At 44.3% G+C, this 15,902-nt stretch overlaps 1 protein-coding gene across 12 annotated transcripts in view; it reads left to right on the plus strand.

The window, feature by feature from the left end:
• Window positions 1-15,902, plus strand: part of kmt2d (lysine (K)-specific methyltransferase 2D) — a 219,505-nt gene that overhangs the window by 170,709 nt on the left and 32,894 nt on the right. For all 12 annotated transcript variants that reach the window (XM_078201292.1, XM_078201290.1, XM_078201295.1 and 9 more), the window contains 4 exons: window positions 5,398-5,630; window positions 6,808-11,262; window positions 12,670-12,822; window positions 14,396-14,560. In XM_078201292.1, coding sequence (XP_078057418.1) covers window positions 5,398-5,630; window positions 6,808-11,262; window positions 12,670-12,822; window positions 14,396-14,560 — 5,006 coding nt within the window. The remainder of the gene's footprint in view (window positions 1-5,397; window positions 5,631-6,807; window positions 11,263-12,669; window positions 12,823-14,395; window positions 14,561-15,902) is intronic.

The following is a 15,902-nucleotide window of genomic DNA, read 5'->3' on the forward strand; positions in this document are numbered from 1 at the left end:
ATTTGATGCCCCCTCCAAGATATCATCTCTCCTTACTGCAGTAACTGACTCCTTAACTAATAATGCAATGCCTCCTCCTCTTTTACCCCCTCCCCTGTCTGGCCTGAAGATTCTATATCCCGGAATGTTGAGTTGCCAATCGTGTCCTTCATTCAACCATGTCTATGTGATGGCTGCTATATCACACTTCCACATGTCAATCATTGCCCTCAACTCATCCATTTTACCTGCAATACTCCTGGAGTTGAAGTATAGCCCATAATGCCTGGCCGACATCCTTGAAACTTAATATAGCTGCACTCCCTCTGACTTGTTTTGCTGTATGATTCTGTGCCCTTATTCTGCTAACAGTCTGTGTCCCCCCCCCTCCTGCCAAATTAGTTTAAACTCCTCCCAACAGCACTAGCAAAACGTCCCGACCAGATGTAGACAGTCCCATTTGTACAGGTCCCACCTTCCCCAGAAATGGTCCCAGTGATCCAGGAATGTAAAACCCTCCCTCCTGCACCAACTCTTAAGCCACGCATACACCTCCACAGTGATTCTTGTAATTGTTAGAATTGTAGAAGCTGAACCAACCCAATTTAATTCTTTCGGGTTCTAAATGTTTCCATGTCAATTTGATTTTACCCAAGACAGTTCAAGCGCAAATATATTTTCTCAACGGTTGCAGATTTCAACAGATTCAAAACTTAACAGTTGCCGTAAACGTAGTTGGACAAATCCCGTGTATTTGTTTTGCTCTTCCTGATGTCAGTTCAGCTTGGAGATGAAGATTTTAACTGCTGTTAGCTTTTTAAACTGTTCACACATTGCGACTGAATTTAATGGAACAGTCACCAAGTCAACTAGACAAAATAAATCTTTTTTGTTGCCACGGGTTTCCTTCCAGAATTTTTATAACCTATATAAGAATATAGGAGCAAGGTCGTTCATCCCCTCAAGCTTGCTCTGCCATTTAACTAAATCATGGCTGATCATCTACCTCAATGCCATCTTCCCGCACCATCCCCATATCCGTTTATGCCATTCGTGTCTAGAAATCTCTCTCATCTCTTGCTTTGAAAATACTCACCTCCATAGCCCTCCGGGGTAGAAAATTCCAAAGATTCACCAGTCTCTGCCTGAAGAAATTCCTCCTCATCTTGGCCCACCTCTTATTCTGAGACTGTGTCCCCTTATTCTGGACACCACTTGCCCCAACCACAACCAAGGAAACATCCTTCCTGCATCTACCCTAGAGCCCTGTTTAAAATTTTTCTACACGTCACCTCATTCTTCTCTAGAGAATACAGGTCCTCAATCTTTCCTCAAGACAATTTCACCATCCTAGGGGTCAGTCTAGTGAACCTTCGTTGCACTTGCTCAATGGCCAGTAGATCTTTCCGTAGGTAAGGAAACCAAAACTGCACACAATACTGTACTCTAGGTGTGGTCTCACAAGGCTCTATAGAACTACAGCCAAACATCCTTCCCCTGTACTCCAATCCCTTTCAATACCATTCATCATTGTTGTTGCACCTGTATGTTAGTTTTCGGTGACTCGTGAATAAGAACACCCATGCCCCTTTGGATAGCAACACTTCCCAATCTCTCCACATTCATGAAATACTCTGTATTTCTGTTTTCCCTACCAAAGGAAATAACTTTATATTCCATCTGTCATGTTCTTGCCCATTCACTTTGTGTGTCTAAATCTCCTTGGAGCCTCTTTGCATCCTTCTCACAACTCCCATTCCCACCAAGTTTTGTATCAACAGCTAACTTGGAAATATTACATTTGGTCCTTGCATCCAAATCATTGAAATTGATTGTGAATAACTGGAGCCCAAATAGTGACCTAACGGTATCTCACTAGTCACACACAGCCTGGTAACCTGAGAATGATCTGTTTATCCCTACTGTTTTCTGCCTGTTAACCAATCCTCAATCTGTGCCAGTACATTACCAATCCCATGAGCTCTAATTTTGCTTACTGGCCTCCTGTGTTTAGGACCTTATTGAAAGCCTTCTGAAACCCAAATACACCACATCCGCTGGTTCTCTTTCTTTATCAAGTTCTTGGTTCTTCTTTACAGAATTTTTAGGTCACCCAAACTTACTACCTTTTTGGCAACTTTATATGCTTCTTCCTTCGATCTAGTAGAATCCTGAACTTCTCTTAGCCATAGTTGGATTAGTTTTCCTACTGCTTTTTGGTGTCTTGGAGGAATGTAAAATTGTTGCAAACAATTGTTGCAAACAACTCTCTAAATGCGAGCCAGTGCCTATCGACTGTCAAATAATGTAGTTCCCCAATCTACCTCTAACTTAGATGAAAACCCTGAAAATTTCATGCAAAATTCAATCATATTATGGTCAGTCTTCCCTAAAGGCTTCTTTACAGCAAGATTATTAATTAGCCTTTTCTCATTACACAATATTAGGTCTAAAATAGCCTGTTCTCTAGTTGATACCTCAACATACTGTTCTAGAAAACCATTGTGTATACATTCCAGCAATTTGTCATCCTCCACATTAGTGTTAATCAGATTTATCCAGTCTATATGAGGCTTGAAGTCATCCATCCATTAATTACCCTTGTTACATGAAGTCCTGATGTGCCCTCCATTGCCAACAGTATATTGTACTGTACTACTTTACCACCAGCCTATAAGCAACTAAGTTTGCTGTTTCTTTGTTCCACGCAAACTGACTCTACATCTTCCGATCTAAGATCCTGTCTCTCTAATGCACTGATCCCAACAGTATGACACCACTTCCTCTTCCTTTATGCCTATCTCTCCTAAATGTCGAATGCCCTTTAACTTTCAGTTTGCAGCCCTGGTCACCATACAGCCGCATCTCCATAATTAACTTTATAGCGATTGTTACAACTGAGTGGCTTGCTAGGCCATTTCAGAGGGCAGTTAAGAGTCAACCATATTGCTGTGGCTCTGGAGTGACATGTAGGCCAGACCAGGTAAGGACGGCAGATTTCCTTCCCTAAAGGACATTCGTGAACCAGATGAGTTTTTCTGACAATCGACAATGGTTTCATGGTCATCAGTTGACTCTTAATTCCAGATATTTTTTATTGAATTCAAATTTCGCCATGTGCCATGGCGGGATACGAACCTGGGTCCCCAGAAAATTATCTGGATTAATAGTCGAGCGATAATACCACGAGGCCATCGCCTCCCCCATCTCTGCAGGAGTCCCTCAGGGTAGTGTCCTAGGCCCAACAATCTTCAGCTGCTTCATCAATGACTTTCCCTCCATCAGAAGGTCAGAAGTGGGGATGTTTACCGATGATTGGACAATGCTCAGCACCATTCGCGACTCCTCAGATACTGAAGCAGTCCATGTTTAAATGCAACAAGATCTGGACAATATCCAGGCTTGGGCTGACAAGTGGCAAGTAACATTTGCGCCACACAAATGCCAGGCAATAGCCATCATCAATAAGAGACAATTTAACCACCACCCCATAACATTCAATGGTGTTACCATCACTGAATCCCCCACTGTCACCATCCTTGGGGTTACCATTGACCAGAAACTCAACTGGACTCACCACATAAATACAGTGGCTACAAGAACAGGTCAGAAGCTAAGAATACTGCAGCGAGTAACTCGCATCCTGACTCCCCAGAGCCTGTCCACCATCTACAAGGCACAAATCAGGAGTGTGATGGGATACTCCCCACTTGCCTGGATGGGTGCAGCTCCAACAACACTCGAAGCTTGACACCATCCAGGACAAAACAGTCCACTTGATTGGCATCACATCTACAAATATTCACTCCCTCCACCACCGACGCTCAGTAGCAGCAGTGTGTACCATCTACAAGATGCACTGCAGCAATTCACCAAAGATCCTTCGACAGCACCTTCCAAACCCACGACCACTTCCATCTAGAAGGACAAGGGCAGCAGATGCATGGGAACACCACCACCTGCAAGTTCCCCTCCAAGCCACTCACCATCCTGACTTGGAAATATATCGGCCGTTCCTTCGCAGTTACTGGGTCAAAATCCTGGAATTCCCTCCCTAATGGCATTGTGGGTCAACCCACAGCACGTGGACTGCAGCAATTCAAGAAAGCAGTTTACCACCACCTTTTCAAGGGCAACTAGGGATGGGCAATAAATGCTGGCCAACCAGTGATGCCCATGTCCCACAAATGAATTTTTAAAAAATTAACTGTCTTTTGCATGAAAAGTAGCAAAGTTAACGTTTCCATTCATGGGCATGTTCAGTAATAGCTTTGAAAAGTTGTGCAGACTGCCAGTCGACCAGTTGAGGTAACCAGCAATTCACTGGCAAATGTTTGCTGTTGATTTCATGGCATGGTTCTCTCTGATCCTTGCCCAAAGCTTACTAATTATTTTAGCTTAGAGCTTTGAACTAGAATTTACAGTATACTTGTTATGCAAATCCTACAAATCTACTGTAATTTCTGATTGCCAAAATTGACCACAACTTGTCACCATAGTTGTCATTCTGTTTGGGAACAAATGTATTAGTTTAGTTTGTTGGGTTGTCGTTTTAGAGATATGGCTCTGTTTTCTTTTATAGTAATAATCCTTAGACTACAGAAATTAAACCAATGGAAATAGCTGGGAAATTTCCTCTTAAAATGTGTTCATTTTATCTGGAGAAATATTCCATTTGTCAAGTTTAATAAATCTTCAGTGGGTTCACACCACCGTGCCCTTTTTGGGTTCACATCCAGTCCGAGTGATGGGATAACAATGGTCTCAAAGGTGGAAGCTAGGAGATGCAATGTGGACACACTCAACCCAACTCAAAATCAGCACAAAAATACTGCTGAATCAAGTCAAGGGAAACTGGCACGGAAAATGATAAATTGGTGCAGTTAGCAAAGTTCACATCTCTCCAGCAATCAGTCTTAAAAGAGCAGCACTGAGTTAATGGAGACAGCCATGGAGATGATTGCATTGATGTGGGACTTTCTGCCTCTATAGTGACTTTTCGTTGTTTATATTTTCTAAACAGGAAATATATTATTGTATAACCATATTTAATCTTTTAGCTATTCACATGTTAATTTAAAGGAGCTAAACCTAAGTCTTTATAACTGTTTTCAAGTGACTGTCGCATATTCTCCGGAGTTTGCACATTCTCCCCTTGTCCGTGTGGGTTTCCTTCTATAGTCTAAAGATGTGCTGATTCGGTGAATTGGCCATGGCAAATGCGTGGAGATGCGGGGATTGTGTGTGTGTGTTGGGCTAGTAAGATGCTCTTTTGGGAGAGTCGGTGCAGACTTGATAGACCGAATAGCCTCCTCCTACACTATAGGGATTCTGGTTCAAAAATTGCACACTGGAAGATTTTAATATTTTGGATATGTCAGTTGTATTATTTACTTATGTTTGGTTCTTGTGTTCTAGATGAGGCAGAACACCGTCAATATGAAGAATGGCTGCTCCACACACAACAGCTACTTCAAATGCAGCTGAAATTTTTAGAAGAACAGATTGGTGTCCATAGGAAGTCTAGAAAAGCATTATGTGCCAAACAGCGGACAGCCAAGAAGGCGGGACGTGAGTTTCCGGAGGCAGATGCAGAAAAACTTAAGCGAGTTACAGAGCAACAAAGTAAAATTCAGAAACAACTTGATCAGGTAGGATGCTTTCAGGACCCAACCTTGGTGTTGCCTAATAAAACTACTTGCAGTACCTCAATTTTTTTTTACCTTAAATAGTAGTGCAGCTACCATAGTAATCTATTACAGATGGGAGAAAACCATCCGTTGATCTTGATGGACCAACTAGCTTGCTCATCCAATTAATCCCATTCTTCCTGATAAGACAGCTCTATACATATGTACATGTTTGGATGCAATGTCTTTTTTTCAAAACCCCTCTGGAAGTTTTCCTTCCAATATATGGAACAAGCTCCAGTACCGGTGGTTTATGAAAGAAATTTTGACTTGAGTTTCCTTTTTATTGTTTTTCCCTTCCTCATGAATTCTACATAATCTCTGGGCTTTTGTTCTGTGTATATCAAAAACTTAATTTTTTCAGCTTATCGAACTGCTTCAACTGTTGTCTTCAGTGAAGAAAAATGCTTTCCTGTTAAAACTGTCTCCCTAATGAGAACTTTTGACCAAACCTTATGTAGAATAAGCCATGAAATTAAACTTTTGAATTTATCCTCACCTGTTCTAGAAGTTTACACAGGATTGCATTCGAAATACAGTACAGAAACAGGCCATTTGGCCCAACCAGTCCATCTTGGTGTTTATGCTTCACTCGAGTCTCCTCCCATCTTTTCTCATCTAAATCTATCATCGTAACCCTCGATTGCCTCCTTCATTTCCTTGTGTAACTCCCCTCTATACTATTTGCTCCAGCCGTTCCCTATGATAGTGAGTTCCACATTTTCACCACTCTTAACATTGTCTCTACCTATCAAAAATACCTATCTATCAAAACCTTTCATAATTTTGAACACCTGTGAGGTCACTCCTCAGCCTTTATTCAAGAGAAAAGGGACCCAGCCTGCAAATCCTTTGCTGATTGAATGTGTAAACCCACACATTTCTGGTATCATCCTTGGAAATCTTTTCTGCATCCTCTCCAGTGCCTCTATCTTTTTTAATCATATGGCAGCCAGAATTGCACAGTTAATATTGTAAAATTGGTTGCAAAACGAATCAACTGTGTTTAACTAATCCCACTGAAATTAGTGTTGATTTAGTATGTGCCAGTTAGGTGGTTATTATAAAATTGTACTGACTTTGTCTAATCTCCATTATATTTCAGTTCTCTAAGATTTTTTTAATACATATGTTTTAGGTCCGTAAACAGCAAAAGGAGCATACAAACCTTATGACAGAATATCGGAATAAACAGCAACAGAAATGTTCTTTATCCCCCTCGGGGATGATGGCGACAACTTCATCCCAGAATCCGAGAGTAATGCCCAAACTTTCAACACCCATGTTATCAGCAGCATTAGCCCAGCAAGGAGGGGCAATCCTTGGATCTCAAGCAATAGCTCAGCAACCAAATACACTAATAGGACACGCAGGAAATATAAGAATGCCACAAATCGGGGCTACAGTACCACTGCAACAGGGACCAACATTCTTGGCCTCAGCTGTGTCTCAGCAGCAGGAATATCCCTCTGCCTCAGGAACTGTATCTTCTGCTCCCTCAACCAGTTTTTTTCCTGGAAATTCTGCTGCTCAAACGCTTACAAATGAAAGCAGACTCTTGCAGGAGAGACAGCTTCAACTGCAGCAAAGAATGCAACTTATTCAACAGCAAGGGCTTGTAGGGCCATCTCAGCAGCAAAGCATCATGGGCAAGCTGCAGCAACAAGGTATCATTGGACAGCTTCAACCAACAACTCAGCAAAATATTGTGGGTAACAAACCAACACCGCAGGGTGTCATGGGTCAACAGCAGCAAGGCTTCATTGGACAACAGCAAGGGATTGTTGTCCAGTCACAGCACCAATCTGCTCAGCAGCAGCAAGTTCTTGCAGGGCAGCAGCTACCCCAACAGCACAGTAACATGGGTCAGACGCAGCCAGCAACACAACACCAGCAGAGTCTGGCACCACAGCAGCAACATTTAAGGCTGATGAGTCAACAGCAAGGCCTCCTTGGGCATCAGCAACCCCACCAACAGGGTCTTACAAGTCATCCAAAACCTCCGCGGCCCCAGCAAGGTCTTATGGCGCAGCAGTTGGTCCATCAGCAAGGTCTTACAGTTCAACAGCAAGTCCTCACTTCCCAACAGCAGCAACAAAATCTGGTTTTACAGCAACAGGCATCCAGTGCTCCTTTGCAACAGCAAGGACTCATAGGGCATCAACAAGGGGTTGTTTCCCAGAGTCAGCAGTTGGGAACAATGACACCACTGCAACAGCATCACCTTCAAACTGTGTCAGGACAACTCCACCCACAAAGTGTTATCAGACAGAACAGTATTCTGAGACTTTCCACACCCTTCCAAGGCCAGCAGCAAAGCACAATAGGGCATCAAACTAGAATGCAGGGTATAATGAGGCAGCAATCTCAAGATGTTTTGGGCCAACACCTAGCAACACAAAGCATAATGGGACAGCCGGCTCCACTGCAAGTCATCAGGCACCAACTGCCAGGCATAATAGGACAGGGACAACAGCAGCATCAGCCTCAGGGCATGATGGGGCAGGGCATGAGGCAGCAGCATCCATCCCAGGTCTCACTGGAGCAAGGGCAGCAATCCCAGCCTCAGGGAGCAATGGATCAAGGACAGCCGCATCAGCCCCAGAGCACAATTGGACAGGGACAAGAAAACCAGCCCCATGCTACGATGGGAGTCGGGCCACAGCAACAACTCGCTCAAGCCCAGGGCATGATGGGACAGCAGTCTCAGCCACCATCTCTTCCCCAGAGTACAGTAGGACAGCAAACACCATCCCAGCCCCAGAGCACAGTGGAGCAAGCAATTGGACAGCAGATAACCCAGGGCCCAATGGGACAACAGCCCCCATTGGGGCAGGGAATGGGACAGCAGCAGCAGTCATCTCAAGGCACAGTGGGTATGGGACAGCAACAAGGCACAGTGGGTACGGGACAGCAGCAGTCATCTCAAGGCACAGTGGGTATGGGACAGCAGCAGCAGTCATCTCAAGGCGCAGTGGGTATGGGACAGCAACCCCAGCAACAAGGCGCAGTGGGTATGGGACAGCAACCCCAGCAACAAGGCGCAGTGGGGATGGGGCAGCAACAGCAGTCACCGCAGAGTACAGTGGGGATGGGACCGCAACAACAGTCACCGCAGAGTACAGTGGGGATGGGACAGCAACTGCAGTCACCACAGAGTACAGTGGGGATGGGACCGCAACAACAGTCACCGCAGAGTACAGTGGGGATGGGACCGCAACAGTCACCACAGAGTACAGTGGGGATGGGACAGCAATTGCAGTCACCGCAGAGTACAGTGGGGATGGGACAGCAATTGCAGTCACCGCAGAGTACAGTGGGGATGGGACCACAACAACAGTCACCGCAGAGTACAGTGGGGATGGGACCGCAACAACAATCACCGCAGAGTACAGTGGGGATGGGACCGCAACAACAATCACCGCAGAGTACAGTGGGGATGGGACAGCAACTGCAGTCACCACAGAGTACAGTGGGGATGGGACCACAGCAACAGTCACCGCAGAGTACAGTGGGAATGGGACAGCAACAACAGTCACCCCAATGTACAGTAGGGATGGGACAACAGCAACCCCAGCCTCCAGGCATGGTAGGAGTTGGACAGCAGCAGCCTCAGGGCACAGTGGGGATTATTCAGCAGCCCCAGCCTCAGGGCATGATCGGAGTTGGACAGCAGCAACCCCAGCCTCAGGGCACAGTGGGGATGGGGCAGCAACCACAGCCTCGTGCCATGATAGGAGTGGGACAGCCCCAGCCTCAGGGTCCATTGGGGCAAGTAAAGCAACAGCAGCAGCCTCAAGGTTTGGTTGGGATGAGGCAAGGGCAGCAGCAAATGCTACAGGGCCTGATGGGGCAGTGGCAGCTGCAGCCTCAGAGTATAGTTAGGCAGGGGCAACCACAAAGTCTGATGGGGCAGGGGCAGCTGGCACAGAACTTGATAGGTCAAGAGCAGGGACAGCAGCAGCCACATCCACAAGGCATGTTGGGGCAAGGTCAGGGACAGCAACAATTGCAGAACCTAATTGGGCATAGGCAATCTCCAGGTACAATGGGCCATGGGCAGCAGATGCAGAACTTGGGTACAGTTGGTGGGCAGCAACCCCTGCAGGTTTCAGGTATGGTGGGACATGAGAAGGAGCAGGAGCAGCAACAGGAACAAACACCTACAGGCACAGTGAGGCAGGAGCAGCAGCAAGGCCAAATTGTAATGGAACAAGAATCTCTGCTGCCTACCCAGTGCATAATGGGACAGGACCGTAACCAGCCACTAACTCAGAATATGATGAGACAGCAGCAGCTGTCCAAGAATGCAGCAGGACTGGGACAACCTCAGGGTATGATGTATCAGAATTTACAAACACGAGCAGTGACATCAATACAACAGCCAATGCAACAAGGCATTGCAGGACAGCAGCGACTTATAAATCAGCAGGGTCAGTTAATGAGACGTGTACAACAACAAGCTGTAACAGGTCTACAACAGAATAATGGTCTCAGTTTACAAGGAGTGGTGCGAGTAGCAACATCTCAGCAGCATGGAACTACGGGAGATCCAAGACCGGGAGTACAAAACATCATGACTTCACAGTCATTTCAGCAACAGCATGCAGGGCTGCGTCCGGTTCATATAACTGGCCAACAGCTTGGCTTAGGCCACTTTCGTCCAGGAATGGTATATGTTCAGCAGGTAAAAACCGAACATGGCGGAAAGCCACAAGAGATGGCCCATCTAATTCAAAACAAACGAGCAAGGCAGAACATGGGGTCAGGAAGTGAATTGGTGTCTGGCCAAGCTCATTGCAATCGTTCACAAATGCCACACCCAGAGTTAAATAAAACAAACTTGGGAGATGTGGCACTACAAGGTGAAACTTTGGAAACAATAATGCAGTCACAACCAGAATTGCTCAAAGACCATGAATCCAAAGAAAGTAGTGCTTGCATGACAGACACGCTAGCAATTATACCTCAAAAGATGCCTGATTCAAAGCCTGATACATTGGTAATGAAACTACATGGGACTGTTGGAAAAGCAGGTTCAGTAACTGAGTCTCAAGCCAGAATGAATGTTGAGATCCATGAACAAAGTGACTTGAAGAAACCTTGTACGTTTGACTTCCCGATATCTCCCCCAAGTCATGCAACAAAGGAGGAATCCACTGGGCTGAGATCAGAGTCATCACTGTTGAATCAGACCAATGGACAAGAGGAATGTGTACAGAAAGTCATAGGAAGACAGGGCAGCTGTCCTACATTACAGGAGGGTGCTACCAAAGACACCAACACAGCAGGTACAGGTCACTTAGTGAAACAGGAAAGCATTGATGCAATTCGCTGTGGATTTCCAGAAGGAGCTGTAAAGCACGAGTCAAATACTGACTCTATCAATGCCTTGAATGCAGGGGATCATTCTTTTCTTGCTCCAAGGTCTGAGGCTGGACAGCTGCTTCTCCAGAAACTTTTACGCACTAAGAACTTGCAGCTTGTGGCACAACGCTCTGGAGATGGAACACACTTAACTGTAAAAGGTCACATTGAAAGTAAAGCTGTGATGATAGATCGAAAACTACAAGGTGCAACCGGAAATTCAGAGGTTAGTTAAAAATCATAGTTTACATTGAGATCACAATCTTTGTATAATGCCCTTACCATGTCAATGTTTCGCACATGAAGATCAGACTTCGCATGAATTATGTAAGTAGGTTCATAGGCAACCACTCACAGCAAGTTTAATCTCTTAATGGAGTTATGCCATTCCAATGCTGTTTCTCCACTTCTAATTTAAATCGAGCCTCGAACCCTGAGTTTTTGCTGACTTTAAAAGCAATTCTATTCGGACACTAAAAAAGATGTCTATTGTAAATTAATTTGATCTTTTCATTCCTATAGTTGTTTGCAAAATCTTGTGTTTGTAGAAAGGTTTTTCTGCAAGTAAAATGCGAAAATGGTGAGAACAAAAAAGCAGGATAGTCATAGGAAGACAGGGGTCACATCGGCAGTTTAACATTTTACGCCAGAAATTCAAAGTCTATGTGTTGTATAGAAGGATTCATAGAATCTCTGCAGTGCTGAAGGAGGCCATTTGGTCCATTGAGTCTGCACTGACTCATACTCCTGTAATCCCATGTATTTACCCCGTTAATCCCCCTAACCTATATATCTTGGGATACTAAGGGGCAGTTTAGCATGGTCAATCAACCTAACCCACACATCTTTGGAGTGTGGGAGGAAACTGGAGCACCCGGAAGAAACCCACGCAGACACGGGAAGAATGTGCAAACTCCACACAGACAGTGACCCAAGCTGGGAATTGAACCCGAGTCCCTGGCGCTGTGAAGCAGCAGTGCTAACCACTGTGCCATTGTGCCACTCTGCTGCCCAATCTCGTAACAATAGGAATCAATCTTACACTCAGTAAAATTGTGGAAACCTATACAAGCAGTTAATAGAGTGGGTCTGAAGTGATCACAAGGCTTTTTTAGTACGTTGGCCTGCTAGTCTGATGGTTGGGATGAGAAGGTGTGCTTTAAAAGAAAATGCCTACCTTGTTGTAGCTTCTTTAGTGTCATTAGCCTGAGAGGAGTGGAATCTCTGGGGCTGTGTAGCGAGCAGTAAATTAGATGTTATTTTTAAATGACCCATCCACATTTTGCAAAAGATGTTTTATCTCCAAACTTCCCTTCATTTTTACTCTTATTTGGTATCTTATCCCAGGGTTCCTGTGATTTCGAAGGAATATTGGACCAGTAGAATGTTTCTCACTAATTTTTTGGCAGTTTGTGATCCGCCAGGAATAATGGAGGCTCCTGTTGTGATCCCAATCACTGTTCCTTCGAAGCTTCACAGCAACCCAAAAGCCCCCGTGCAAAAGTCGGCCCCTGTAGAGTTGCGCATGTGTACAACGTGCAAAAAAAAATTCAAGGGCCATGCACTTAAATCGCCTTCGCACTCAACAGACAGTCCCACTTTTTAATTTAATCCTTTGGTTTTTGCTTACAAGATAAAGGAACTTCAGGAAATTAGCAAGAAAAACTTGGGCCCGAAAACGAAAAGGACACAAAAGGCAAACGACAGAGGCAGCAACTCTCGAAAGAAAAGCAAAAAGGATGAAGGAATAAAAAGTACAGATGCTCTTATGAAGCAGTTGCAACAGGTACCAGTGTGAGATTTTAAATAAACCTTGATATAATTTAGAAACTCTGGAATGAGATTGCACTGTAGAATCACATTCTGGAAATCTTCTAATATTTGAATGAAGAATTCCTATATGCTTTTTTTAAACCGCAGCTCTCACTTCCCTTACTTAAAACAGGGTAGATTCTGAGAAGATGGTTCCTCTCCTGGGCACAGATTAAAGATAAGAGATCTGCCATTTGAGGTTCGAAATGAGGATGCTTGCTGCTGATTGCACAATGGTCAGCACCATTTGCGACTCCTCAGATACTGAAGCTGTCCATGTCAGAGGCTGGGAATTCTGTAGCAAGTAACTCACCACCTGACTCTCCAAAGCCTGTTCACCATCTACAAGGCACTAGGAGTGTTGAATACTCTCCACTTGCCTGGATGAGTGCAGCTCCAACACATCTAGGACAAAGCAGCTCCACTTGATTGGCACCTTATCCACCACCATCTTAAACATTCACTCCCTCCATCACTGATGCACAATGCAGCAGTGTGTACCATCTACAAGATGTACTGCAGGAGCTCACCAAGGCTCCTTCGACAGCATATTTCCAACCCACAACCGTACCACCTAGGATAGGGGCAGCAGGTACATGGGAACACTACCACCTGCAAGTTCCCCTCCAAGCCGCACACCATCCTGGAACTATATCGCCGTTACTCCGCTGTTGCTGGGTCAAAATTGTGGAACTCCCTAACAACACCATAAGGAATGCAGCAGTTCAAGAAGGTAGCTCACCACAGCCTTCTCGAGCACACTTAGGTATGGGCAATATATGCTGGCCTAACCAGTGACGCTCACATTCTATAAATAAAATTTTAAAAATAAAGAGTTTCTTCTCTGAGGGTTGTTAGTTTTTGGAATGTTCTTTCCCAGAGAGTGGGGGCTGAGTCATTGAATATATTCAAGGCTGTGTTCGACAGATTTCTGATTTAAAAGGAGTCGAGGATTACGGGGTGGGGGTGAGCAATAAAGTGGAATTAAGGCCACGATCAGAACAGTCATGATATTGAATAGCAGAGCAGGCTCAATGAGTCAAATGGCCTACTCTTGCTCCTGTTTCTTATGATCTTGCACTCTAACATTCCTTCTGGTGGTTGGATATAAAATGGTATGACAAGCTTGAGTTCAGATTACATTTTCTTTTTGTCAGGGAGTGTTGTGTATTCTCAGATCTTTCTGATCTGCCTGATTGGGAATGATGGTATGTGCTGATTATAGGCCGCTGCATTGCGCCCATGCCAGTTATTAACAGGGTTGAGACTCTCCTTAGTCGTTTTATGTAGGGGCATAAAAGCTGGGAGATAATGGAGACTTTCATCCCATGATTCTACAAATTTTCTTTGATAACACTCTTAAAATGTATGTCTGGGACATTTTAACCACATTAAAGACAATGTAAATGCTTATGTGACTTGGGTTTAAATCATGTCCCTTAGTCCTTAAACGAAGAAGGTCATCTATCCTGGGACTTTATTCTGGAGAGAAACCTGTGTATTTCTCTGTTAAGTGGCCATTGTTTTCTTGTCTTTTTCCTCCTTAGCAACTCTCCCTCCTTCCTTTGGTGGAACCTACCATTGAGGTGAACTTTGGTCTCTTTCCTCCATTTGGGAGCAGTCCATTCAACAGCAAAAACCAGCTGAAAGGGTCGTTTGGGAATGCAGTGCTAGATAGTGCTCCGGATTACTACTCGCAGCTTCTTTACAAGGTAAATGTGACTAAAATGAAGCATTTGTGTCAAGGTGCAGCATAAATTTGCCTTTGCATTTTGTCAGGGATTTAAGACCTGGTTTGCACACAGAAAATCATGTTCTCCTTTATTCGGATTAAAATGTTATTGATTTTAACTGTTCGTCTCAACCAAGTATCCAAAGGAAAGGCAAAGTTGATCTATCATCTTGGAGATTTGTTCAAATATTTGGTTGGCAGCTTTTTTTAAAAAAGGAACCCATTAAGTTTTAACAGCCCATATTTAAGTTTGTTTGGTTCTGGTGATTTTCTGAAAAGTAATTTTAAGCCCTTGCTGGTTAAATTTGGGTATCTGTCTGAAGCTTCAAAGAGTGTGATAGCTTCCTTGGTGAGAATAGGGAAAGAACCAGCATGGAAGAATACAAAGTTTCAGAGGGTTACATCATGTATGGCACAGAAATAGGCCACTCAGCCCACCCAGTCCATACTGACATTTATGCTCCACTCGAGTCTCCTCCTATCTTTCCTCATCTAAATCTGCCATTGTGACCCTCTGTTCCTCACTCCCTCATGTTTGTCCAGCTTCCCTTAAATGTATCTAATACTGTTCACTTCAACCACTTCCTGTCGTAGCGAGTTCCACATTCTCACCACTCTCTAGATAAAAAAAAACCTTCTTCTGAATTCCCTATTGGATTTCTTGGTGACCGACCATATATAGTTGGCCTGTAATTATGCTCTTTTCCACAAGAGGCAGCACTCAAAACCTTTCCCAAAACTTTTCATAATTTTAAAAACCTCTATTGGATCACTTCTCGACCTATTTTCAAGAAAAAAAGAGCTCCAACCTATTGGTCTGTTCCTGATATGTCTACTCTCACATTTCTGGTATCATCCTTGTAAATCTCTACACCCTCTCCTGTGCCTCAGTATCCTTTTTATAATCTGGCAACCAGAACTGCACGCAGTGATCAAAGTGTGGTCTATCTGTTTAGTTGAACAATTCCAGGCAAGTGTTATTTTCGACTTGTAAATTAAAGTTTAGTTATTAGTGGGACAAGTAGGCTTACATTATACTGCAATGAAGCTACTGTGGAAATCCCCTAGTTGCCACATTATGGCGCCTGTTCGGGTACACTGAGGGACAATTTAGCATGGCCAATGCATCTAACCAGCACGTCTTTCAGACTGTGGGAGGAAACTGGAGCACCCAGAGGAAACCCACACTGACACGTGGAGAACGTGCAGAGTCTGTCCGCACAAGCTGGGAATTGAACCTGGGTCCCTGGCATGAGAGGCAGCAGTGCTAACCACTGTGCCACCCCACGGTTAATTAATAATTAATTATATTAACTTGTGTA

The sequence above is a fragment of the Mustelus asterias genome, chromosome X, assembly GCF_964213995.1.
Source record: "Mustelus asterias chromosome X, sMusAst1.hap1.1, whole genome shotgun sequence".
NCBI classification, from domain to species: Eukaryota; Metazoa; Chordata; class Chondrichthyes; order Carcharhiniformes; family Triakidae; genus Mustelus; species Mustelus asterias.